This window comes from Camelina sativa, chromosome 10, assembly GCF_000633955.1.
Source record: "Camelina sativa cultivar DH55 chromosome 10, Cs, whole genome shotgun sequence".
Taxonomy (NCBI): Eukaryota; Viridiplantae; Streptophyta; class Magnoliopsida; order Brassicales; family Brassicaceae; genus Camelina; species Camelina sativa.
In genome coordinates, this window is record NC_025694.1 from 2,547,230 (window position 1) to 2,570,829 (window position 23,600).

A 23,600-nucleotide genomic window follows, 5' to 3' on the forward strand; every position below is an offset into this window, starting at 1 on the left:
AAAAAAAGAAGAGAGTTCATCAATGAGAAAACATTCTCTTGATCGATGGCTTTTAACAGCCGTTCTAGTGGTTCTCCTCTCTTCTTCATCCTCTTTCGCGGCCAAAAAGGACGCAAAGAAGAAGAAGAAGAGTAATAAGGAGGTGACTTACGATGGAACATCTTTGATCATCGATGGCAAAAGAGAGCTTCTTTACTCCGGCTCTATTCATTACCCTCGCAGCACTCCTGAAGTATTCACATATTCTCTGTTTTTCAAACACTTTTTTTTTTAATTCTGAATTCATATTGAATGTGATTTGGATTTGGTTTAGATGTGGCCAAGTATCATAAAGAGAGCGAAACAAGGCGGTTTGAACACGATTCAGACCTACACTTTCTGGAATGTACACGAGCCTGAACAAGGACAGGTAGTTAAAATACACAAATCGATTTATATAATACAAAACATGCATGCATGTATTCTATATAGGATTTTGTAACATAGTTTTTGTTGTTTTCGTTAGTTCAACTTTTCGGGACGAGCTGATTTGGTGAAATTCATAAAGTTGATTGAGAAGAATGGCATGTATGTGACCTTGAGGCTTGGACCGTTTATCCAAGCTGAATGGACTCATGGGTAATAATAATTCACTAAAAGCTTCTTATAGTTATGATTTCTCCTTTATTATTAACTTAAGTCATCTCCTCATTGTTTTACATTTTTTGTTGTTTTTAAATATCAGAGGACTTCCCTATTGGCTTAGAGAAGTTCCCGGAATTTTCTTCCGTACAGACAATAAACCATTCAAGGTATGTATATACATATAAAAAAAAGGACTAAAATGTTGAAATCATGTATGTGTGTTTTGTTACAAGTAAAAATATTTGACTAAAAATACTATTGCAGGAACATACAGAAAGGTACGTGCGGATGATACTCGACAAAATGAAGGAGGAAAAATTGTTTGCTTCACAAGGAGGCCCCATTATATTAGGACAGGTACGTGACTTAGAAAGAAATCTAATTTAATTGATTTGAGAAAATGTTATAAAATGATTTTTTTTTTTTGTAATCAATGTGATTATATAAAATTTGCAGATAGAGAACGAGTATAGTGCGGTTCAACGTGCATACAAACAAGACGGATTAAACTACATTAAGTGGGCATCAAAATTGGTGGACTCAATGAATCTCGGGATCCCATGGGTTATGTGCAAGCAGAACGACGCTCCTGATCCTATGGTAAAGTTTTTGTTTTAAGATTGTGTTTTGTTTGAAAAATGGAAGAAACTGTTAAAAAAAAAACTTTGAAAATTTTATGATGAATACAGATCAATGTTTGCAATGGAAGACACTGCGGTGATACTTTCCCCGGTCCTAACAAAGAAAACAAACCATCTTTATGGACAGAGAATTGGACTACTCAGTGAGTTTTTTTTTTTTTTTGGCTAAACTTAAAAATTGTAGAAACTTGAGTTTCATTCATACAAGTGTTAAAACATCTTGCGAATTACTTTTGATAGGTTCCGCGTGTTTGGTGATCCACCAACTCAAAGATCAGTAGAAGACATAGCTTTCTCTGTTGCTCGATTCTTTTCCAAGAATGGAAGCCACGTGAACTACTACATGGTATAATGGGCTCATTCCAATAAACCATCTTTGGAAATATTGCAAAAGTGAATTGTCCAAATTCTTAACATGTGGCTTTGTTATATTATAATGATTCTGTAGTACCATGGAGGGACTAACTTTGGAAGAACCTCTGCACATTATGTAACCACAAGATACTACGATGATGCACCTCTTGATGAATATGGTTTAGAAAAAGAGCCCAAGTTTGGTCATCTCAAGCAACTTCACAATGCTCTTAACCTCTGCAAGAAGCCACTTCTTTGGGGTCAGCCTAAAACTGAGAAACCTGGAAAAGATACAGAGGTACTATTAGCATCATATATGTACACATAAAAAGAAAAAAATAATATGATTCTTTCCAAAATAATTACGAGGATTTAACTAAGTTTTTTGGTATGTAATTAAACAGATTAGATACTACGAACAACCTGGAACGAAATCTTGCGCAGCTTTCTTGGCTAACAATAACACTGAAGCTGCAGAAACCATCAAATTCAGGGGGAGAGATTACGTGATAGCTCCTCGTTCCATTAGTATTCTTCCAGATTGCAAAACTGTTGTTTACAACACTGCACAGGTGAAGAAAAACATTAACATATTCCATTTTATTCGAGGAAACAAGAAAAGAGCATAGTTTTTAAAACGTTTTTTTGTTTGTTTGGATTGGACCAGATTGTTTCGCAACACACTGCAAGGAACTTCATGAAGTCTAAGAAGGCGAACAAGAAGTCTGATTTCAAAGTGTTCACTGAAACATTGCCTAGTAAACTCGACGGTGACTCTTACATACCCGTTGAACTCTACGGTTTAACTAAGGATAAGACAGACTACGGATGGTACACAACAAGGTAAAGACTCTATAATATGTTCATGGGACTGTATATATGTCAAATATAAAAGAAGAGAATCTTGAAATAAAAGTTTGCGTTTTCAGTTTCAAGGTTAATAAGAATGACTTACCTAAGAAAGGAGTCAAGACTTCTGTGAGGGTTGCTAGTCTTGGACACGCGTTGCACGTTTGGCTTAACGGAGAATACCTTGGTAACAATTGTTCTTAAATGATCAACAAAGTATAAAAATGAGCTATGTATACTAATGATATTGTTCTTACCAGGAAGTGGACATGGAAGCCATGAAGAGAAGAGTTTTGTTTTCCAAAAACCGGTTACAATCAAAGCAGGAGAGAATCATCTTATTATGCTTGGCGTTCTCACAGGATTCCCAGTAAGTAAATATAGTTCAAAATCTGAGTTTTAAGACCATATATAGATGAAGACATGTTTCATAAATGTTGTCTTTGATTTATTGTTCTTACAGGACAGTGGATCTTATATGGAGCATAGATACACTGGTCCTCGTGGTGTATCCATTTTAGGATTGACTTCTGGAACACTTGATCTCACTGAAAACAGCAAATGGGGAAACAAGGTTTAAAATCAATCTCTCAATTTCTATGTAGTTGTTTCACAACATTGAGTATATATCTTCTTGTTTTGATCCGGTTTCTCGATCTTAAGGTCGGTATGGAAGGTGAAAGACTCGGAGTTCACACCGAGGAAGGTTCAAAGAAGGTCAAATGGCAAAAATTCAACGGAAAAGCACCAGGACTCACATGGTACCAGGTAACAGAACAAAAAGATTGAGAAACTATATAGAATATTATATTGAAATGTTCTAATCATCTCTAATTATATTCACGAATGTGAAACATTGCAGACATACTTCGATGCACCAGAGAGCCTAAACGCAGCGGCGATTCGCATGAACGGAATGGGAAAAGGGTTGATTTGGGTGAACGGAGAAGGCGTTGGAAGATATTGGCAATCGTTCTTGTCTCCATTAGGTCAACCTACGCAAATAGAGTACCACATCCCTAGATCTTTCTTGAAACCCAAGAAAAACCATCTTGTTATATTCGAGGAAGAGCCAAATGTGAAGCCTGAGCTTATAGACTTTGTCATCGTCAACAGAGACACTGTTTGTTCTTATATTGGAGAAAACTACACCCCAAGTGTTAGACATTGGACTAGGAAGCAAGATCAGGTCCAAGCCATCACGGATAACGTGAGTCTCACAGCAACTCTCAAATGCTCAGGCACTAAAAAGATCGCAGCTGTTGAGTTCGCTAGCTTCGGAAACCCTATTGGTGTTTGTGGAAACTTCACTCTTGGCACTTGCAATGCTCCTATTTCAAAGCAAGTTGTTGAGAAGGTAATCATATTTTCCATTCTTGATGTACAATTCGCAGATTGTAGTAGAACTAACCAACCAAAAACATACTATTGCAGCACTGTTTGGGAAAAGCACATTGTGAGATTCCGGTGAACAAGAGCACGTTCGAACAAGACAAGAAAGATTCATGCAAGAACGTTGTGAAGATGCTTGCCGTTCAAGTCAAGTGTGGTCGTGGCAAGAAGAACTGAGGGTACAAATCATCATCATCACACTAAATTATATGGTTCGTGTATCGGGTTTAGTAGACCAATTTCAAAAAGTGTTGTGGCATCGAGTTTTTTGTCGTTTTGTTTGTATTTGATTTCTTAAATTTATCATCACTAATACACGAGTAAGATATTCGAATATAACTCAATCAGAAAACAACTGCATAACCCCCAAAAAAAAAAAATGTAGTTTTATCGAATGTTTTCATTTGTTTAATTAAGATTTAAATGCTCGCCGTTTAACAAATACTTTACAAACTCGCGTGCCGTTTTTTCTGATCTCACCTTTGTACTTGTTCTTCAGACAGACTTCCAAATTAGGTAAATAAACTAATGTTGCCGTTGCGATAAATTTCATCTCTCACCTCTTCGTGTGCACGTGTTTGTGTAGGAAAAGCGATCATATTCATCTATTGATTGGTGGATTAGCAAACTATGTATTTCACCTTATTTCTAAGTTTTCGTGCTTTTGTATCAAGACTGACTGGTGTGTTTAACTCGATTTTATTAGAAAGCGATGCTACGTGTTTAATAAGGCATGATTCGAATGTAAGCCAATGAGATCCACCGTGAATAACAACATTTTGTGTCATGATCTATCATCTATGCTTATCAAAACAAAAGAAAAGAAAAAAAAATCTTAAATAAGCGAATGAGGTCCATCGAAAGGTGTGGCTGAGGAAAACAGCAGATAACTGACACCGCCCATTCAAATCCCGTTTCTTATTGGGTGGCTTTATCTCTTTGGCCCAAACTTCAGTGTGTTGTTGTAACCAACTAAAACAAAAAAATCTTCACATCACAAACCCCCCCCCCCCCCCCCCCCCCCCCCNNCCCCTTTGACCATTCTCTTCTTATTCTTATTCTTCTTCTTCATCGCTCTCTCTATACTCCTTCACCAATCCCAGACGAGTCGGAGCTATGGCGACGCCGATTGTTGACGCAGACTACTTGAAAGAAATCACCAAGGCTCGCCGTGACCTCCGCTCTCTCATCTCGAACAAGAACTGTGCTCCGATCATGCTCCGATTGGCGTGAGTTTTCGATTTCTTTTTTGGTTTTTTTCGATTCGCTTATGTTGAACTACTCTAGGTGTTTCGTGTTTTAGAACCTGTGGAAATCGCTCGATTGTTAGTTAGGAACTTAGGATGTAGAAATCGCTTGATCTTGTTTGATTGTTTTACAAAGTGTTGATTATGTTGTTGTTGTATCTCATCTGGTTTTTGTGAAAAAAGATGGCACGATGCTGGAACCTATGATGCTCAATCGAAGACTGGTGGACCTAATGGCTCTATCAGGAACGAAGAGGAGTACTCTCATGGTGCCAACAATGGTTTGAAGATCGCTCTCGATCTCTGTGGTAGGGTTTTGATTCTGTTATTGTAGATTCGTTTTCTGGACGATTTCTCTTCGGCTGCTCTTTCTTTGTTCCTCACTTTCGTTGGTGATGAGAGATTACTCTTTAGGCATAGTCCGTGGGTTAGATTGTTTTTGAAATTTGGATAACCAATACTGTGCTCTCATGTGATGTATCCTTTTTATCTTATGGTTTATGAAGAACACTGTTCAAAACTATTCCATTATGTTTTTTTTTTTTTTGAAATGGACTTTGAATTGTTTAGTTATGAGATCTTATCTTTCATGTTTCAGAGGGAGTTAAAGCTAAGTATCCCAAAATCACATACGCAGACCTATATCAGGTAAGGTTCTAACAAAGTTAAAGACTGAATTAAATCCAAAAATGATGTTAAAATTCTCTGGAACTTGTACTCCCCGTGTCTCATTGAATCATCCCATGGTTTAGCTTGACTTTGTCAATTTGTTTCAAGAAAGAGAGATGGACTATGTTGTTCAAGTAGAAACGTTTTCTCTTACAGTAGAAACTAGATTCAAGTTAAGTAAACACTCAAGAAGGAGATTGTAACAATACCTCAAGCTATCTCTTCCATGCTAGGGTATATGCTTCATGGTCGCCCAGAATAAATCTTCCTATTTTTGTTCTTCCTGTAATTCTTGACTTTTAATTCCTGAATTTTTCATGACCAGTAGGTTTGGTAAATTTAGCAATTAGTTTTGTGATATTGTCTACCCATCTGTGTTACTGACTTGAGACTTAGATAGTAGAATTCACCAATCCGTCGCTTGCACCTATATTACATTTTCCATCACTGTTTGTATTGTTGTTTGTCCAGTTTTTTCTTTGGTCAGTAATGTCGAGGCTTGATATATGAATATGCCCAGAAGAAGTTTCCAATTGGAGCAGCAGTTTAATAGCAATCAAGTTTTGGATCTGAATAATCTAGATATTTCTTGTGTTTCAGCTTGCTGGTGTGGTAGCAGTTGAGGTTACTGGTGGACCTGACATCAACTTCGTTCCTGGGAGAAAAGTATAGTTTCTCATTTTTGGAGACATTATAGCAGTTTACCAGTTTTAGCGATGAAGCAAATAACCGTAAATACTGTATGTTTCTTCTTGATAGGATTCAAAGGTCTCCACCAGGGAAGGAAGACTTCCTGATGCTAAACAAGGTACAATAAATCTTATTTCTATATTTTATAGGAAACTTTGATTTTCTCTATTAAAACTTTAAATCATGGAATTGGAAGATCTTCTCTATGAATTTACCTTGTTTATATGTCTGTAGGTTTTCAACATCTAAGAGATGTATTCTACCGCATGGGAGTATCTGATAAGGATATTGTGGCACTCTCAGGGGCTCATACTCTGGTATATTCATTGGTCACTTACTTAAATTCCGCTGTTTTTTTTTTTTGTTTAACAAATAAACCGCAATGTATGTGCTTATGACCACTTTTTGGTGTTTAGGGAAGGGCTCATCCAGAGAGGTCAGGCTTCGATGGAGCATGGACTGAAGAGCCTCTGAAGTTTGATAACTCCTACTTCGTGTAATTTTCATTTCTTTATCCTCAGAGATTTTTGTTTGTTTGTGTTTCCAAGAAGAACAAGCAGCAAACAAACTGCTTCTTTACTACAGGATCTGTTTAACCCATGAATAAATAATGCTGGTTTTGGTAACCAGGGAACTGCTGAAAGGAGAATCAGAGGGCTTGTTGAAACTTCCAACTGACAAGACTTTATTGGAAGACCCGGAATTCCGTCGTTATGTTGAGCTCTATGCAAAGGTAAAATAAACTGGAATTCGTCTATATCTCTTTAACCATTTGTTTCTTGCTTTGCTATGTCAAGGACATAACTCTATTTCATGTATTGATTTCACATACTCACCGAACCCTCAAGCACAGAGAATCACAAATCAAGATATATATGGTTTTGTTCTAGAGAACCCCATATCTATGGTTGCTGAGGTTGCAAACTGAAAGTATGAACACGCTTATGAATTCTTATTATCTTATCACGGTGTTCTTCATGTTTGTAGTCAACTAAAATCAGCTTTTCTAAGAACTATGATTTTGTTTCTTGATTGATGATTCAATGTTTTGATTATGAACTGCATATATAGTGGTATATCCCATTTGCCCTGTGTTTCTGTTGTTGGATGTTATTTTTGACAAGTTCTACTGGGTTGTAAACAGGATGAAGATGCATTCTTCAGAGACTACGCTGAATCTCACAAGAAACTCTCTGAGCTTGGTTTCAACCCAAGCTCCTCAGGGGGAAAAGCGGTTGCAGACAGCACGATTCTGGCACAGAGCGCGTTCGGGGTTGTGGTTGCTGCTGCGGTCGTGGCCTTTGGTTACTTTTACGAAGTTCGGAAGAGGATGAAGTAAATGGAATAGGAGGAAAAAACTTATCACATGATAATACCCTATTTTGTTGCTACAATACAATATGCTAAACTCTTTTATTAATCCACGACCATACTGTTTTGTAGTAAGAAAAAAGTCAAATAATAATTTGGGGGCTAAAATTGATCTTAATTCATGGTAGCGTAACTGTTTCATCACAAACGTTCGTTACCATTAAATGATTGATTATTAATGTGCTACAAGATTTGTGGATAGATTAGATATCTACCAAAGATCGGTCGATATCTCCAAAGTGGGACATAACCTGAAAACTGTACCTAACCTAACCTTTTGGTAGGTTTAGTTAGGTAGGAAGCTTCTTTGAAATTAAAATCTTGGTGTTTTTTGTTTTTTTTTCCTTTTCGTTTCCTTTCGTATTTTCATTTAAGGAGGTTAATAGTATAGAACGCTGGTAGCACAGTTAGAGCATCATTAGTAAGGGGTACTCTCCAAGTTAATCTCAAATTAATTAAACATATAATTAATACTAATTTAAGTAAAGTAATCCTAAGAGTATTTTTAATTTTTAATTTGTGTTTAGTAATTATCAACTTTAATAATATAAAATGATAAAACAATTATTAAACTTTTTATATTACATAAAACTTTGGAATCTTAAACATATTTAACAAACTTTGGAATATTAAACATATTTTACAAAATTCAAAATAGTTCAAATATTTTACAAAATTTGAAATATTAAACATATTAGGTAAGCCGTTGATTCTCTGATTCTTGAGAAGAGATTGTGATCAGAAGAGTCCTCAAACACATCGTTTAGCCGTTGATTCTCTGATTCTTCCAATTCAGTGGAAAGATATCTCAAGCTCCCTGCTATTGGTTCCTCTGTTTTCTCCTCTTCTGTTTCTTCAGGTCCATGGGTGTTGTTTTTGTTGGCTGGTCTTTGAGAACCCTCCATTAATATAATATCTCCCAAGGTTAAAGCTTCCTTAGAGACACTTCTTGATGTAGCTACTACAACCCCCGATGCCACTTTGCAATCATCTTGTTGAATAAGAACTTATCCGGCATCATAGGCACACCCTCATCGACACATACATCCTTGACAACGTTAAAAGTAACCTCCTCGTGGTTAGTAACTACGACCGTCTCAGGCAATTTGCGAGCCATTACATTCTTGTCCATATAGAAAACCAAATGATCGTTGTCCAGGATCTTTACTTCAGTATTTGCTTCGCTACTCTCTATCAAGTTTCCAAACACATGATCTTTGTCTGTAGTCACACGAGAGAAACAAGCCACTTGGTTGAGAAATCCATTGTTAGAGACATATTTGAGAAATCTTGATGAATGGCCAAAGACTTAGGGAAAAGAATGTGACTTCAATTATTTTTGGCAAAGGTTACACAAGCTTTTGATTAAACAAATACACAGCAACATCTAATCATCAAAATATTTTACATGAAGATCACTGATAATTGAAATTATTTTGTAACAATAACAAAATCTAACAACTGAAAAATCTCAGAAAATAAAATTACAAACGTTATACTAAACAATGGAATCACTGGCTAAGACCTAGAATTTGAGAAGAGTAGGCTAAAAATGAATCAACCCACCTTAGTACAGATAAATACCCTGAACTAAAACTTTAACCTAACATTAACGGCTAAAACCAGTATATATATATATATATATATGAAGCAGAAAACAACCAGGAGAGACACACTCACCATCCATTAGTTCAGTGGCAATCGTTGAGAAGAGGAGAGCAAGCTAGTGCTGACATAGAAGACGAAGAAGAAGTCATGATCTTGTTCTTGTGGCCATTTGAGAGAGCTATATATCAATTGCAAACATAGAAGACGAAGAAGAAGTCATGACTTTTTTTATTTTGGATTTTCTCATTAAGATTCGGGTTCTAAGATCCAAATCCAATAAGACACACATCTATTACAGAAAACGTTGCACAGATAACAAAAACAAAGAAACCCTAGAAAGCAGAATTAAGGAGAGATGTCCTACCAAGAGAATCCAGATTTTAGATAATAGTTGTCGGATATTACGTTACTTACATGGAGGAATTGAACATGGACATTTGTGATCTCTGTCACCCCCGGAAACCTCCGCCGTCGTTTGTCTTCAGAACCGAATCGTCAACATCTTAGGGTTACACCGCTTGTTCTTCGCCATCGCCTCTACTTGCCATCATCATCCTCCATATTTAGCCGGAAACTTCATCAGATTCGGTCTGAATCGACGCCTAATCATGATCTTCGCAAGAATCGCCACCCAAATCGCCTTTGTCTCGACAGAGGAGAGAGAGAGACTCGGAAAGATTAAAAAAAAAAAATTATCTTTTATATTTTTTCTGGAACCAATGGCAAAACGCCACGTCGCGTTTCTCAGGGTGTTGCTTCAGTTGCTATTAGAAGCAGCGATACTCTCTCAAATGGACTCGAAAATGGGTTTTATATCTATTTTTGGGGCCCAACAAGAGAGTAACTTAGAGAGTATTCACCACTAATGATGGTCTTAGCAACTCGACTGGCTCGCTCAAATGGCATCTAATGGAAATACTGTTAGAATTTGGATGGTATCGGTATGATACATTGTAAAAGTCGTATAGTGTTGTTATGTATTAAGAGTTTTTTGGTGTGTGAACGAACAACAAATCACATGTATACTCTCTATCCAAGTATTCACTTTCTAACTTGACTAAATAAAATAATATTATTATTATTATTATGTCGGTAGGAGGAGTTCAGAGGTAAAATGTACACCATGAAATATACCAAACTCTTCTTTTTAAGATTGTCTTTCAGGTATCAAACAAACTTTCACCAATAAAAGCTTCTTTCCTTTTCCAAATAAAGAACTCCAAACAAGAATATAAAACCCACAATCATTATTCGATATGTTTTTATCAATACTTCTTCTTTCAAAATAAAATCCCGTTTGCTACCAAAGCTTTTTTCATAGTATATGTTTGCTTTTTCCTATATTGTAACATGGAGTAATAACTTACCTTAAACAAATTTACCAAATTGCTTATCTTATCCACTCTATTTTTCCATGTCATGACCGCAAAAATTTATGAATATGTTTTACATTAAATGTCAAGAACAACTGATGCAGATAATATTATATTAATTGTGAAAATCGTGGCTAAATTGGTTGGACGTTACGAGAAATAGGAAACTTTTGAATTAATGAAAAAGAAGATAAAGGAATTAATTAAAAGGATTGGGGGTACTAAAAATGGTAGTTGAGGCAAGTAAAAAGGTCACGTGTTTGGGGAAATCATTAAAGGAGAAGGAGAAAACAGGTACAACTCCACTCTCTCTCTCTCTCTCTCTCTCTCTCTCTCTCTCTCTCTCTCTCTCTCTCTCTCTATTTTTCCCATTAGGCTTTACAAACTCCATGTGATGTTTCACCCTCCACACTTACTAATGTTTTCATGGCATTTTAAGTTTATATACTAGTATGTATTTTGTTGAATGAAACGATTTGTGAAATGTTAAAGGACATCACTACTAGCTTTTGCTGTTCTTAGCAATCTTTTCTATTAACTTTTAACAAACAAACAAACAAAAAATGTGTTTGTAACTTACTTACCATCTATATATATTATTTTGTTGTAGCCAAATCTATACCAAACCACACCCAAATTTAATTTAACGTCACTTTCCCTCAAAACCAAACTTGTTTGTGCCTTCTAGACTAATAATCCTCCTAGATAAATTCTTTGAATTCAAGACAGCCAACGACGCAGGAAAGTGAAAAAAGAAACTATGAACCTATAACCATAACAAAAAAAAAAAAAAAAAACTATGAACCTAAACAAATAATACGTAACCAACATGTTTTTTATTTTCTCTTTTGCATAGCACTTTGGATGCTCTTCACAACCTCCTTACCAAACTCACTATGACAAATACTATTTTCTCATTATGTAACATAAATGTCCATAATTCTTGAATTAAATTCGAGGCAGTACGAAAACCATCCTACTTTGCCCAAAAATAGTATATCTCACCAAATTATTATTTACGTATTTGTAATATGTAAGAAAATGAAATGAACCTGATTTTTACCATCCAATTACTTTAAAAAGAAAAATATGATTAAAAATTTAGGAGAATTTAAAAATAGCTATAGAAAAATGTGAAGTATTATTGTTATTGATCACTGTTTACAACAAAACGCATGTCGCCATTCAAAAGTCGAACGTGTATATATAAATATAAGTATATAGTAACGTTATATCATAAATATGGTTTCACACCAACTACTTTGCTAGGCTCACTCATAAGTACAGCTAGCTAAGACAGACTCAAGTTTGAAAAATAAAAACCCTCAGTGTTTTCCCATTGAGATGGTGAACTGAAGAAGATCGTGTGAATGTTGCAGTTTATAGCTTTTGATCCATAACACAAAAAAAAAAAACAAATGACACAATTTTAAAAGAAAAGAGAAACGGAGCCCACTAGCCACTCCTTCAAACGTGTCTTACCAACTCTCTTCTAGAAACAAAATTAGGCTTCACCTTCCTCCTCCAACCTCTCTCTCTCTCTCTCTCTCTTTCTTTCTCTCAAACCATCTCCCCATAAAACCCTAATTTCATCATCACACGAGTCAGAAGAAGAAGAAGAAGAAGATGGGGAGGTCTCCTTGCTGCGAGAAGGACCACACGAACAAAGGAGCTTGGACTAAGGAAGAAGATGATAAGCTCATCTCTTACATCAAAGCTCACGGTGAAGGTTGTTGGCGCTCTCTTCCTAGATCCGCCGGTCTTCAACGGTGTGGCAAAAGTTGCCGTCTCCGCTGGATTAACTATCTCCGTCCTGATCTCAAGAGGGGTAATTTCACCCTCGATGAAGATGATCTCATCATCAAACTCCATAGCCTTCTCGGGAACAAGTGAGTCACACAACAAATCCTCTGTTTTTTTTTTAACAATCCTCTGTTTTTCTTAAAGGTCTGTTTTTTTGAACAATCCTCTGTTTTTCTTAAAGGTCTGTTTTTTCACAATCCTCTGTTTTTTTTTAAGGTGGTCTCTTATTGCGACGAGGTTACCGGGAAGAACAGATAACGAGATTAAGAATTACTGGAATACACATGTGAAGAGGAAGCTATTAAGAAAAGGGATTGATCCAGCGACTCATCGGCCGATCAACGAGACTAAAACTCCTCAAGATTCGTGTGAATCTAGTAAAACAGAGGACCCTCTTGTCAAGATTCTCTCTTTCGGTCCTCAACCGGAGAAACAAGAAAATTTCGGGGAGGAGAGAGCTCAGAAGGGACTGATTTGCAAAAAGGATAGAGTTGAGTACTCAGGAAGATGTCTAGATTTGAATCTTGAGCTTAGGATAAGCCCGCCATGGCAAGACCAGCTCCAGGATGAGACGAACATGCGGTTCCAGAGAGAAAAGCGTCTGTGTACTGCGTGCCGTTTTGGATTGGGGAACGTGAAGGAGTGTAGCTGTGATAATGTGAAATGTCAAACAGAGGACAGTAGTAGCAGCAGTTATTCTTCTAGCGACATTAGTAGTAGCATTGCTGCTTATGACTTCTTGGGTCTAAACACTAGGGTTTTGGATTTTAGCTCTTTGGAAATGCAATGAAATGAAATACTATATAAAAGAAAATTTAATAGCTGTGAATTGTGATATTAAAATTTTACAGACTCCTTCATGGTTCTCAAGTTCAACCCTTTCTACTAATTATTTGTTTATGCGTATATATACAACATACAAGTTGTCAGGATCTGTCATCGTATTTGATAATCTACTAAAAAGATGTGAAAATTTTCGAAGTTATTTCAAGTGTCGAATGTTATTTGAGTGTAATGGTTACGTGACAAGACATACACTCTACTCGATTTCTCAACCCAAATGTTTGAAAAGAAAACGTTGTGATGGTTATTCCCAAGAGATTTGACATATCGATGAAGTGGATAAGCTGTGTAAGGATGAGAAACGTGAGAACGATTGAAAGTTTTCTTCTTCTTCTGTTCATTGTAACCTTTAGGCATATTCCGTTTAATTAATGTTGAGTACTAATTCAAAGCATACACTGTGTTGGTAAAATGTCTTTATCAAATGAATGTTTTTATTCGCTAGATTTAACAAAAGTCACTAAACTTATTTCCAAAACCATACAAATATATATAAAAGAAATTAACGACTGTGTGTGGTCATTCTTCCAAAAAATATGTATGTAGAAAAAAAGACTTCAACCTAAAAGTTTTGTAGTTTAGTCTGTATCATCTACTATGCTACTATGCTAGTAGTGGGTATAGTGGCTTTACATGTTTTAAGTTATAGTGTTTAAAATATGTAACAAAATTTCAAGAAATATGTTAAAGAGTGAAACAGTATCAAAATAGAGATATAAGAGATGTATCGATCTTGACCTAACTTGATGGATATTTTCATATAAACAGAAGAGCGCAAAATCTAAATTCATGATTGGGATTCATCTATGTGACAAACAAAATGTTCAGATCAATTTTGTAAAAGATTCCCAATAAGCTTTATATGCTGAATCAGTAAAAGATGAATGAGTACTCTCTTATTTAGTGACGCCTAAACTAAACACACCACAACTCGACACAAACAATCTTTTAAGTCTTTCATGACCATCAAATTTATTCATCGGAAAAAAAACTCACCAAAAAAACCACAACCCTAAACCTACTACAACTTTTTATACAGAGATCAATATGACAGAATTGAGGCAGATGAGCTAGAAATCAAAACAAATCACACAAGATGATGACACCTTTGCATGAATGTTATAAATGAAAAGTTAATAATAATTGTATGAGCCACACTTGTATGACCAAACTTAAAAGGAAACGAAGAGGATTACACGTTTTTAATTGAGCCTATAGCCGAATAAATAAATGGCCTACTAAGGTAGATAAATGATAAATGAGTAGCCCAATGCACACCTTATGGGCTTTTAAACATTGGGATCTCCCGCTGGGTCCGTCCGTGGTCATGCCTAAAACAAGAATTAAAATATAATGTTATATCTTCAGAAGCTAAATTATAGCCGTTGTATAATCGACGAATATAGTAATAATATATGGAGGATCACAAAAAGTCTCTGTTACGTCGCTTTAATTGTCCAATTGCAGCCACTCAGATTCTCTCTGCTTAACTCAGCGCTCCTCCACCAAGAAAACCATCCACTACTAGTAGTAGTAAGTAGTAACTAAATGGAGACAAGAAATACAAATTCAAATTTTTGTAATCAACACTTAAAAAGCCTACTAATCAACCTGCTAATAGTAGCACAGAGATGTAGTGAGTTTAATAGTATAATATTATCAGAGGTACTTCAGACTTGACATTGATGATTTTCGAGGAACAAATCGACCGTTAGAAGTGGATCATCATATTCATTAATTAGAGTTACGATGATCTCACATGCATGTGATTGTGATCACACCTTTCCTGGAGAAAAGTGACTTCCGCAGTTCCGATGTCCACTTTTGTCAAACCAATATTGCAGTATCTCACTTAAAAACGCTATCGTTTCATTAATATCCCTTGTCCACAACCACAAAAAAACACCTTCTACGTATCTCATTTATTCATGCGTAAATGTACCTAAATATTACTCTAGTGTGATTAAAAACTAAACATTATTAGTACTCCATCACAAACAATTTATTCAAATAAATGACACAACAACACACACGCCAATTTATTTGCATTATTTATTTTTCAGACTTATGTTGTCGTTATTTCTATTTATATTTATGTTCATGTTATATAAAAAAATATATATATACATGGAATTTATCTAAATTGTATTTTTGTGGCTACTATTATTGCCAAGAATCATACTAGCGACATAGTACTAGGAATATTATTGCTGAATAGATAGATGATTAACAGAGAAGTAAACTAAACAATTTCTTAATCAAAAACACAAATAAAATGATAGTATTTTTTGCCTTTATAATTATGAGAGAACCAATGTCATGTCGGTAAAACAAAACCCCTCTCCCACTCACTTCACTCCCTCTCTCCCACAACTCCTTCAATGGCTTCCTCCTCCTCCATCATCGCGGTTCTTCTTCTCTTTCTCTCTTCCCCGTTCATCTCCTTCGTTGCTTCTCAGTCAGCCGCTAAGACTTTCATTTTCCGCATCGATGGTGGATCTATGCCTTCTATTTTCCCGACGCACTACCACTGGTACAGCACCGAGTTCGCCGAAGAATCTCGAATCCTTCACGTCTACCACAACGTCTTCCACGGCTTCTCCGCCGTGATTACTCCCGACGAAGCCGATAACCTCCGTAACCACCCGGCGGTTCTCGCTGTTTTCGAAGATAAGCGTCGTGAGCTTCACACTACACGCTCTCCTCAGTTCTTAGGTCTACAGAATCAGAAAGGACTCTGGTCGGAATCCGATTACGGATCAGACGTTATCATCGGCGTTTTCGATACCGGAATCTGGCCGGAGAGAAGAAGCTTCTCAGATCTCAACTTAGGTCCGGTTCCGAAACGGTGGAGAGGCGTATGCGAATCCGGAGCCAGATTCGGTCCTCGGAACTGTAACCGGAAAATCGTCGGAGCTAGGTTCTTCGCTAAAGGACAACAAGCCGCCGTGATCGGAGGAATCAACAAAACCGTTGAGTTTTTATCTCCGCGTGACGCCGATGGACACGGCACTCACACTTCCTCAACCGCCGCTGGACGTCACGCTTTCAAAGCCAGTATGTCCGGTTACGCCTCCGGTGTAGCCAAAGGCGTTGCTCCAAAAGCTCGTATCGCCGCCTACAAAGTCTGTTGGAAAGATTCCGGTTGTCTCGATTCCGATATCCTCGCCGCCTTTGATGCCGCCGTATACGACGGCGTCGACGTTATATCGATCTCGATCGGCGGAGGAGACGGGATCACTTCGCCGTATTACCTCGATCCGATAGCGATCGGCTCCTACGGCGCCGCGTCGAAAGGAATCTTCGTCTCTTCCTCCGCCGGAAACGAAGGACCTAACGGTATGTCAGTTACGAACCTCGCGCCGTGGGTGACCACCGTTGGTGCTAGCACTATCGATCGGAATTTCCCGGCGGATGCGATTCTCGGCGACGGACATCGTCTCAGAGGCGTGTCTCTTTACGCCGGCGTGCCGTTAAACGGTCGTATGTTTCCGGTGGTTTATCCCGGTAAATCGGGAATGTCGTCGGCGTCTCTATGTATGGAGAACACGCTCGACCCGAAGCATGTGAAGGGTAAAATAGTAATTTGCGATAGAGGAAGCAGTCCACGTGTAGCGAAGGGATTGGTTGTGAAGAAAGCAGGCGGCGTCGGGATGATTCTCGCAAACGGCGCATCCAACGGAGAAGGATTAGTCGGAGATGCTCATCTTATCCCAGCCTGCGCCGTTGGATCAAACGAAGGAGATAGGATCAAAGCATACGCTTCTTCACATCCTAATCCTGTTGCTTCCATTGATTTCAGAGGAACTATAGTTGGGATTAAACCGGCTCCGGTTATTGCTTCTTTCTCCGGTAGAGGACCTAACGGATTAAACCCGGAGATTTTAAAACCGGATTTGATTGCTCCCGGAGTTAACATCCTCGCCGCGTGGACCGACGCTGTTGGACCTACAGGTTTGCCGTCGGATCCAAGGAAAACAGAGTTTAACATTCTCTCAGGTACTTCAATGGCGTGTCCTCACGTGAGTGGCGCGGCGGCGCTACTCAAATCCGCTCATCCGGATTGGAGCCCCGCCGCTATTAGATCGGCTATGATGACGACGACGAACCTCGTCGATAACTCTAACCGTTCGTTAATCGATGAATCCACGGGCAAATCAGCTACGCCTTATGATTACGGGTCGGGTCATTTAAATTTGGGCCGGGCTATGGATCCGGGTCTTGTTTACAATATAACCAACGATGACTACATCACGTTTCTTTGCTCGATCGGGTATGGACCAAAGACGATTCAAGTGATCACAAGAACGCCGGTGAGATGTCCGACGAGGAGGAAACCGTCACCGGGGAATTTGAATTACCCGTCGATCACGGCGGTGTTTCCTACTTCGAGAAGAGGATCGGTGAGCAAAACCGTTATACGGACGGCGACGAACGTGGGGCAGGCGGAGGCGGTTTATCGGGCGAGGATAGAGTCTCCGAGAGGAGTGATGGTGACGGTGAAACCGCCTAGGCTAGTGTTTACTTCGGCAGTTAAGAGAAGGAGTTATGCGGTTACAGTGACGGTTGATACAAGGAACGTTGTGTTGGGAGAAACAGGTGCTGTGTTCGGTTCGGTCACGTGGTTTGATGGTGGGAAACACGTGGTTAGGAGTCCCATTGTGGTGACCCAAATGGACTCGTTGTAAAATGTGGTCATGACTCATGATCGTGTGTAAAACCCTTATGTGAGATGAGAGGTGTAGCAATAACTGTAGAATTTTGAGTAAGCGCTTCATTATCTAAATGTTTTTGTGTTTTTATCTTTTTTTCCTAATGATATTATTATATCCTGTTTATGTTTTTTTTTTTTTATATAAGGAAAATGATAGGAAAAAACGTTTAAATATTTGTCTTGATCATAAATAAATAAAAATTCATGAAGGCAAAATAAAAATGGAGGTTGAAAGATGAATGATGTACAAATTTATCGAATCATTGTACCAGAACAATTCAAGACCCCAGATTTACAGGCATCATAATGATATAGAAGATGATTGATTTCGACATGGGAAAGATAGATGATTGATTTGAGCAAAGTGGCATAAGCATGGTCCATAGATAGATGGAATACATATTTTATATCTATGGAATACATATTTTATATATATGCTTTGACGTTTATTTGTGTTCCCACCCTAAAATTTACTATATTTTAACCAGCAAAAATGGGCAGTGAGGACCCATTTCTTTGAATTTTATAAAAATCGGTAGTAATTTCCTGAATTTTGAGAAAAATTTGCATGTACTTTGCCTGAATGAAACAAAAGGATGTGATTATGCACACACATTTCAGGATGGACCTAATTCTGTCGTCAACACACACAAATGAAAATTTTGTTTTGATAAAATCCCCATGCCATTACCAGCATCCAACTAACTATTTGATATTTTTGGTCATACAACAAAATTTAGATTTCTTAAAGCGGGTGACCAATATTGTGTCTATGGATTAGAGAAGGAAAAATAAAACTTTAATCTCTCATGCATTTATCATAAAAATATTTCAATCACTCGCCATATATTTATATGAGAAACAAAAAAAAACTGCCAAAGTGTGTGTGGATTTTTGGAAGATAACAAAAATTCGACTTCTATGTGGGACGAAGAAGATTGAGAGTTTTGGTGGACCTCTTACACTTACAACCTTGGGGTCCATTGTGACAGGCTAGCCAGCGCCCGGTATCAATTACAAAAACTACAATTATTATTCACACATGTAAAGTAAAAACCTTTTATTTCAACCGTAAAAGTTGTAAGCTTTTTTAAAAAAGGGAGTTTACTCTTCGACAATGCATCTGCAATAGTTGCTTATCAATTTAAACCTGCTAAAAAGTACAATTAGATTGACACTTTAGCTTGTTATAAAAATAGTACTATAATTTAAAGTTGTGTCTCAACTTAAAATAGGTTAGGTACTAAAGTATGAAAATGTAAAATGATGGGAGCGCACGAAACGGTGAATTTGGGATTGAAAACTTCAAAAGTAATAGCCTCCCCACCATCCAATAATGCTTAAGAGATGGATGCTAGGCAAAAATAACAAGAAAATAAAAATAATGCTTTCGTTGAGAGTTGAACTCTAGACCTCCCGCTTACTAAACGGGTGCTCTAACCAACTGAGCTACGAGAGCCTTTTTGCTTTACATCTTTAATATAAAAAGAAAAAATGAGAAATCTGTGGTTTTGGTTGAAGTTGGATTTTAGTAAATATTGGGCCGAGAACTATATGAGTGGATCTTCACAAAAATTATTATGAGAACCATTGTAAGATTTGGATCATGGGAGGTGGATTTTTCAAATAAACCATACAAACTGAGTAAATTCAGTAGGATATATAAGATCCACTACTCCTCAATTATGAATTCTGCCTAAGAATTATACCCAACTCTGAAATGTTAACTTTTAGTTTCAAACTTATTTTTCATACTTTAAATTTTTGCAAAAGTTTTACCATATGCCTTGGTTGAATGGTCTCACTCTCACCAAATGAATACTTATCCTCATAATCTCTCAGTACATTTCAAATATATTTAAGACCTCTTTTTTATTAGCATTAGTGACAAACAAAAGACAAAATAACTTTCAACATATATACATATATATATATATATATATTTGCAAAAAAAAACAATTAACAGCAACAATTAAAAACGAAAGACTAATAATAGTTGAGAACAATATTTGTCAACAAAATAAAGGAAATCATTTTGTTTGACAACAAGACGGAAGATGTTAAAAAGCACTAAATAACATTAATAGAGAATTAATTGCTGCTCATAACTGTTATAATAACAGGCTAGTAGTAATAAACTCCGGTTATGTCTTTGTGATTGATTATTTGGCCCGGTCTTGGATTTTATCAAATCCCATCTCGGTTGGGTCGGTTGCTTGAAGCTCGTAGTGAACTCCGTCTAACACTCTTCTCAGTCCGCTCTTTGACGTTGCATACATCATTTTCTCCCTTATCCTCGACGCCTCCGGTGACCTATTCCCACAAACAATCAAAATTTAAGTTTTATTTGGCCACGTTCAAGGCTTAGGACATCGAAGGGTAAAATGGTAATTTAGGGCTCGCTAAATGACTATTTTGCCCTCAGATGATCACCAAGACAATATGGAGAAGAAATCGAAGAGACAAGGAGAGAGCTAGTGACGAGACTCGGACACTAACCAAGTGATGAAGAAGATCTTGCTCATGCGACAGTTATCGACAGTGACGTAATCGAAATCAAACACGGCGTAGCGGCAATCGTCCTGCGGCAAAGAAGCGGCAAGATCGTCGTAGCTCTCGCCGACGGCACCGACCTTGTCGACGGTGACTTTCTGAGACTTCTCCTCGAGTTTGTAAACGACGTATCTGTGCACTTTCTTCCACTTCATCTCCATGAACGATCTCTTGCAATCATCCATCATCCACATACCACTCGTCGCCTATAAATAAATATTTACACCAATCAAATCAATCATCATCCCAATATATATATATATATATATATAGTTTGTTATAATCTCATAACTCAAATAGAAAAATAAATAATTGTTCTTTACCGTCTTCAAAGCCATAGTGAGTGTTAATGCTGAGCTTCGAAGATGTCTTCTTCTTCTTTCTTTCTTTGGCTAATATTTTTTAGAGTGTAGAGAGATTTTTGTATGTTGCTGTGTGTTGTGAGATGAGAGTGTAGTTCGAAAGGGTTTTATAAAGAAGTGTTTATATGATTGCCATTGAGATTTCGCTATTATTACAAAATTACCACTTCTTGAAACTGGCATTTGTAATTATATTAAATATACATAAAATTAGTCTCCTGTTCTAAAAATATACCGTATTAATTTGGTGTTTAATTAGAGCCTTTTTTGAATGGTTTTATATAGTTAAGAACAATACCCATATATAGTTCTTTTCTTATTTATGAGTAAAAAACACAGCTATTTTAAATACTAATTATTTCTTTTAATTTTGAATTGTGTGAGAATACCAAAGCAACTAATTTAAAGCTCATGAATGTTTCCAATGAGGTAATGAGAAAAAACACAACTTGGGATGGAAACTTATCATTATATATGTTCAAAAATTGGGGAATTCACCAATTAAATCTATATTAAGTGTTTTTAAAAATATTTTTGCTCTTCCCTACCAAATTAACAGTTTCCAAATTAGCTGTGTTTTTCTCGTGCGTGTACAAGTGTAATAATAGTTGGTCTGTTTTATTCATATTTATTTTCTTATATATAATATATTTATATTTATAAATTTCTTAATTACTACTGAAATACTATTACATAGAAAATAATAAGGCCTTGATTGTTTCTTTTTAAAATTAGATTTTGGATTTAGTTTCTCAAAAACTCATATTAAACCCAATCAAGATTTTTGAGAAAGTAGATTCCCTTAAAAATAGGGAATCTGGTTTTTTGGAGTTTCTAATCAATTTTCACTAATTAAGAATCGAAAAACCAAAATTTTGAGTTTTTTTCCTTTTCTCAAACGAATTTTTTTTTCCATTTAAATATTTTTTCTTTTTTCAAAATCCAAAAACTAAACACCAAAATTCAAAATCTAAAAACCAGAAACTATAATCTAAAATACACTTAAAAACATTAAACATTCATGGCCTAAATAAAAAAAAGTCTAAAGATGAATAAACTGGTTTAAAACTTTGTAAATATCACTCAGTGTGAGACTAAAGTTACTTGCAAATAATGTTATCCAATAATAATTAGCTCTTTCACAAAACAAAAGAGGTAGAGATATTATATTTTAAACCCAATCAATAAAAAGAAGAGAAAATTTGATATCATTTTTGAGTTTCATTCGGAAAGTCCTATCCATGGAAACATAATAAGATGATTAACATAGACTTGGAAAATTGATCAAAAGATGTTGACGAAGAAAAAAAGAAGCGAGGAATCGAGAGAAGCTGGTCCCAAATAATAGGATTGGATCCAATGCCTACATTCTCATTGTTTTCTCCAATTTTGTGTTACTCAAAACTAAAGCGACCCCTTTGCGTGGAAGCTAAGGTATGAGACATGAGATCAACTTTCATACTCCGAAAACCGGTTGGATTATAGTATTACAAAAGAAATCGGGTCGGACAACGAAAACGTTGAGCACTAATTGAAACTTCAACTTGAGCTCCAAACAAATAAATAAAGTTCTAGTTTCCCCCACTTCCCCTGGACTGAATTAGTCTCTGATTGTTTTTGATCTAATATTATAAAACTCTTGATTATCAGCCCAATTCAAGTAAATCTTAATATTTGGTGTCGGTAAATAAAGGGTTCACAGAATATAACCTTAAGATACGTTGAACGCCGCTACACAATCCCAAGACGAATTTTGCAGTCCCAAAGTCTCTTATAGTCTTCCCATGATATTGTCTAGTTCATGTATGGTATAAGTTGAGCAACTCAGACTATTAATTGTATCATGAAATACGTCTACTGTCTACATGCATAAATATGTTTTGTTAATTGAAGTTAGATATATATAAGATAGAGTATAGTTATATTTTTATGATATGTACATGAGTTTGCATGGACCCCTACCTGTTATTATTCGGGTGCAACTAAAAAAGCACAAACACTAAAATCTAAAGATATGGAAGAATTATGGGGGCATAAGGTCTCCCATTTGTTATGCTTCAACTTAATTTCAACCTAATTCGATCTCTGTGGATCAGAGTGTGCGTGGTAAGATTTAAGAAGTATTGAATCACCTTTAGACACAAATGTGCTTCAATTTCTAGTCTTTTTGCACTTTATTATATTAGATTTACTGTTTAAATAATTTACTAGTGGTTCATAAATAGTGATCAAGGATGAGATTGAGGGGACATAACCATGTCTGCATATACTTGTGGATAACAATAGCCCATGCATGCACGAGTTTGATGAGGTGTAACCGTGTAAGTAGATAATAGCATAAGCATGTGTCGATATGTCTTATGATTTTATTGATTAGTTTCCCTTTTGTAGTTTGTTGTTGGGACGATTTGTTTGTCCATCTGGTGGCTTGTCTTCTAAAGTTGTTAAATAGTTAGGCTTTGACTTGTTGTGCTATACTTGTGTTCGTTTCTTCTTTGGAATCATCT

At 36.5% G+C, this 23,600-nt stretch overlaps 5 protein-coding genes, 1 long non-coding RNA gene and 1 other non-coding gene across 7 annotated transcripts; 4 read left to right on the plus strand and 3 right to left on the minus strand.

Annotated features, from left to right (window-relative positions):
- On the plus strand, positions 7-4,132 carry LOC104716636 (beta-galactosidase 11-like). Its single transcript, XM_010434055.2, has 17 exons — positions 7-232; positions 314-409; positions 506-618; positions 725-791; positions 889-981; positions 1,081-1,224; positions 1,314-1,408; positions 1,506-1,611; positions 1,714-1,917; positions 2,024-2,191; positions 2,287-2,462; positions 2,549-2,655; positions 2,729-2,838; positions 2,932-3,042; positions 3,132-3,236; positions 3,331-3,825; positions 3,903-4,132. Exons 1-17 carry the CDS (start codon positions 23-25, stop codon positions 4,035-4,037), a joined length of 2,535 nt encoding a protein of 844 aa, XP_010432357.1. The 5' UTR covers positions 7-22; the 3' UTR covers positions 4,038-4,132.
- On the plus strand, positions 4,884-7,908 carry LOC104716637 (L-ascorbate peroxidase 3, peroxisomal-like). Its single transcript, XM_010434056.2, has 9 exons — positions 4,884-5,089; positions 5,291-5,415; positions 5,706-5,755; positions 6,377-6,442; positions 6,536-6,584; positions 6,701-6,783; positions 6,883-6,962; positions 7,097-7,199; positions 7,611-7,908. Exons 1-9 carry the CDS (start codon positions 4,977-4,979, stop codon positions 7,803-7,805), a joined length of 864 nt encoding a protein of 287 aa, XP_010432358.1. The 5' UTR covers positions 4,884-4,976; the 3' UTR covers positions 7,806-7,908.
- On the minus strand, positions 8,547-10,354 carry LOC104716638. The gene is made up of 3 exons (XR_756127.2): positions 9,860-10,354; positions 9,518-9,623; positions 8,547-9,058 (listed from the first exon to the last, which is right to left on the minus strand). It is a non-coding gene; the product is annotated as an uncharacterized LOC104716638 (long non-coding RNA).
- On the plus strand, positions 12,278-13,476 carry LOC104716639 (transcription factor MYB32-like). Its single transcript, XM_010434057.2, has 2 exons — positions 12,278-12,707; positions 12,838-13,476. Exons 1-2 carry the CDS (start codon positions 12,445-12,447, stop codon positions 13,409-13,411), a joined length of 837 nt encoding a protein of 278 aa, XP_010432359.1. The 5' UTR covers positions 12,278-12,444; the 3' UTR covers positions 13,412-13,476.
- LOC104716640 (subtilisin-like protease SBT1.6) lies at positions 15,740-18,307 on the plus strand. Its single transcript, XM_010434058.2, has one exon. It carries the CDS (start codon positions 15,846-15,848, stop codon positions 18,150-18,152), a length of 2,307 nt encoding a protein of 768 aa, XP_010432360.1. The 5' UTR covers positions 15,740-15,845; the 3' UTR covers positions 18,153-18,307.
- TRNAT-AGU lies at positions 19,564-19,637 on the minus strand. The gene has a single exon. It is a non-coding gene; the product is annotated as a tRNA-Thr (tRNA).
- On the minus strand, positions 20,083-21,164 carry LOC104716641 (actin-depolymerizing factor 9-like). Its single transcript, XM_010434059.2, has 3 exons — positions 21,055-21,164; positions 20,678-20,937; positions 20,083-20,491 (listed from the first exon to the last, which is right to left on the minus strand). The coding sequence occupies exons 1-3, from the start codon at positions 21,067-21,069 to the stop codon at positions 20,341-20,343; spliced, it is 426 nt and encodes a 141-aa protein (XP_010432361.1). The 5' UTR covers positions 21,070-21,164; the 3' UTR covers positions 20,083-20,340.

Coding starts and splice junctions, on each gene's coding strand:
- LOC104716639 (XM_010434057.2), top strand. CDS start 12,445: ATGGGGAGGTCTCCTTGCTGCGAGAAGGACCACACGAACAAAGGAGCT. Junction 12,708..12,837: donor CATAGCCTTCTCGGGAACAA/GTGAGTCACACA, acceptor TTTTTTTTTAAG/GTGGTCTCTTATTGCGACGA.
- LOC104716640 (XM_010434058.2), top strand. CDS start 15,846: ATGGCTTCCTCCTCCTCCATCATCGCGGTTCTTCTTCTCTTTCTCTCT.
- LOC104716637 (XM_010434056.2), top strand. CDS start 4,977: ATGGCGACGCCGATTGTTGACGCAGACTACTTGAAAGAAATCACCAAG. Junction 6,784..6,882: donor TCTCAGGGGCTCATACTCTG/GTATATTCATTG, acceptor TTTGGTGTTTAG/GGAAGGGCTCATCCAGAGAG. Junction 7,200..7,610: donor ATGTTGAGCTCTATGCAAAG/GTAAAATAAACT, acceptor GGTTGTAAACAG/GATGAAGATGCATTCTTCAG.
- LOC104716641 (XM_010434059.2), bottom strand. Junction 20,492..20,677: donor AAGATCTTCTTCATCACTTG/GTTAGTGTCCGA, acceptor TTGTGGGAATAG/GTCACCGGAGGCGTCGAGGA.
- LOC104716636 (XM_010434055.2), top strand. CDS start 23: ATGAGAAAACATTCTCTTGATCGATGGCTTTTAACAGCCGTTCTAGTG. Junction 1,225..1,313: donor ACGACGCTCCTGATCCTATG/GTAAAGTTTTTG, acceptor TGATGAATACAG/ATCAATGTTTGCAATGGAAG. Junction 1,409..1,505: donor ACAGAGAATTGGACTACTCA/GTGAGTTTTTTT, acceptor TACTTTTGATAG/GTTCCGCGTGTTTGGTGATC.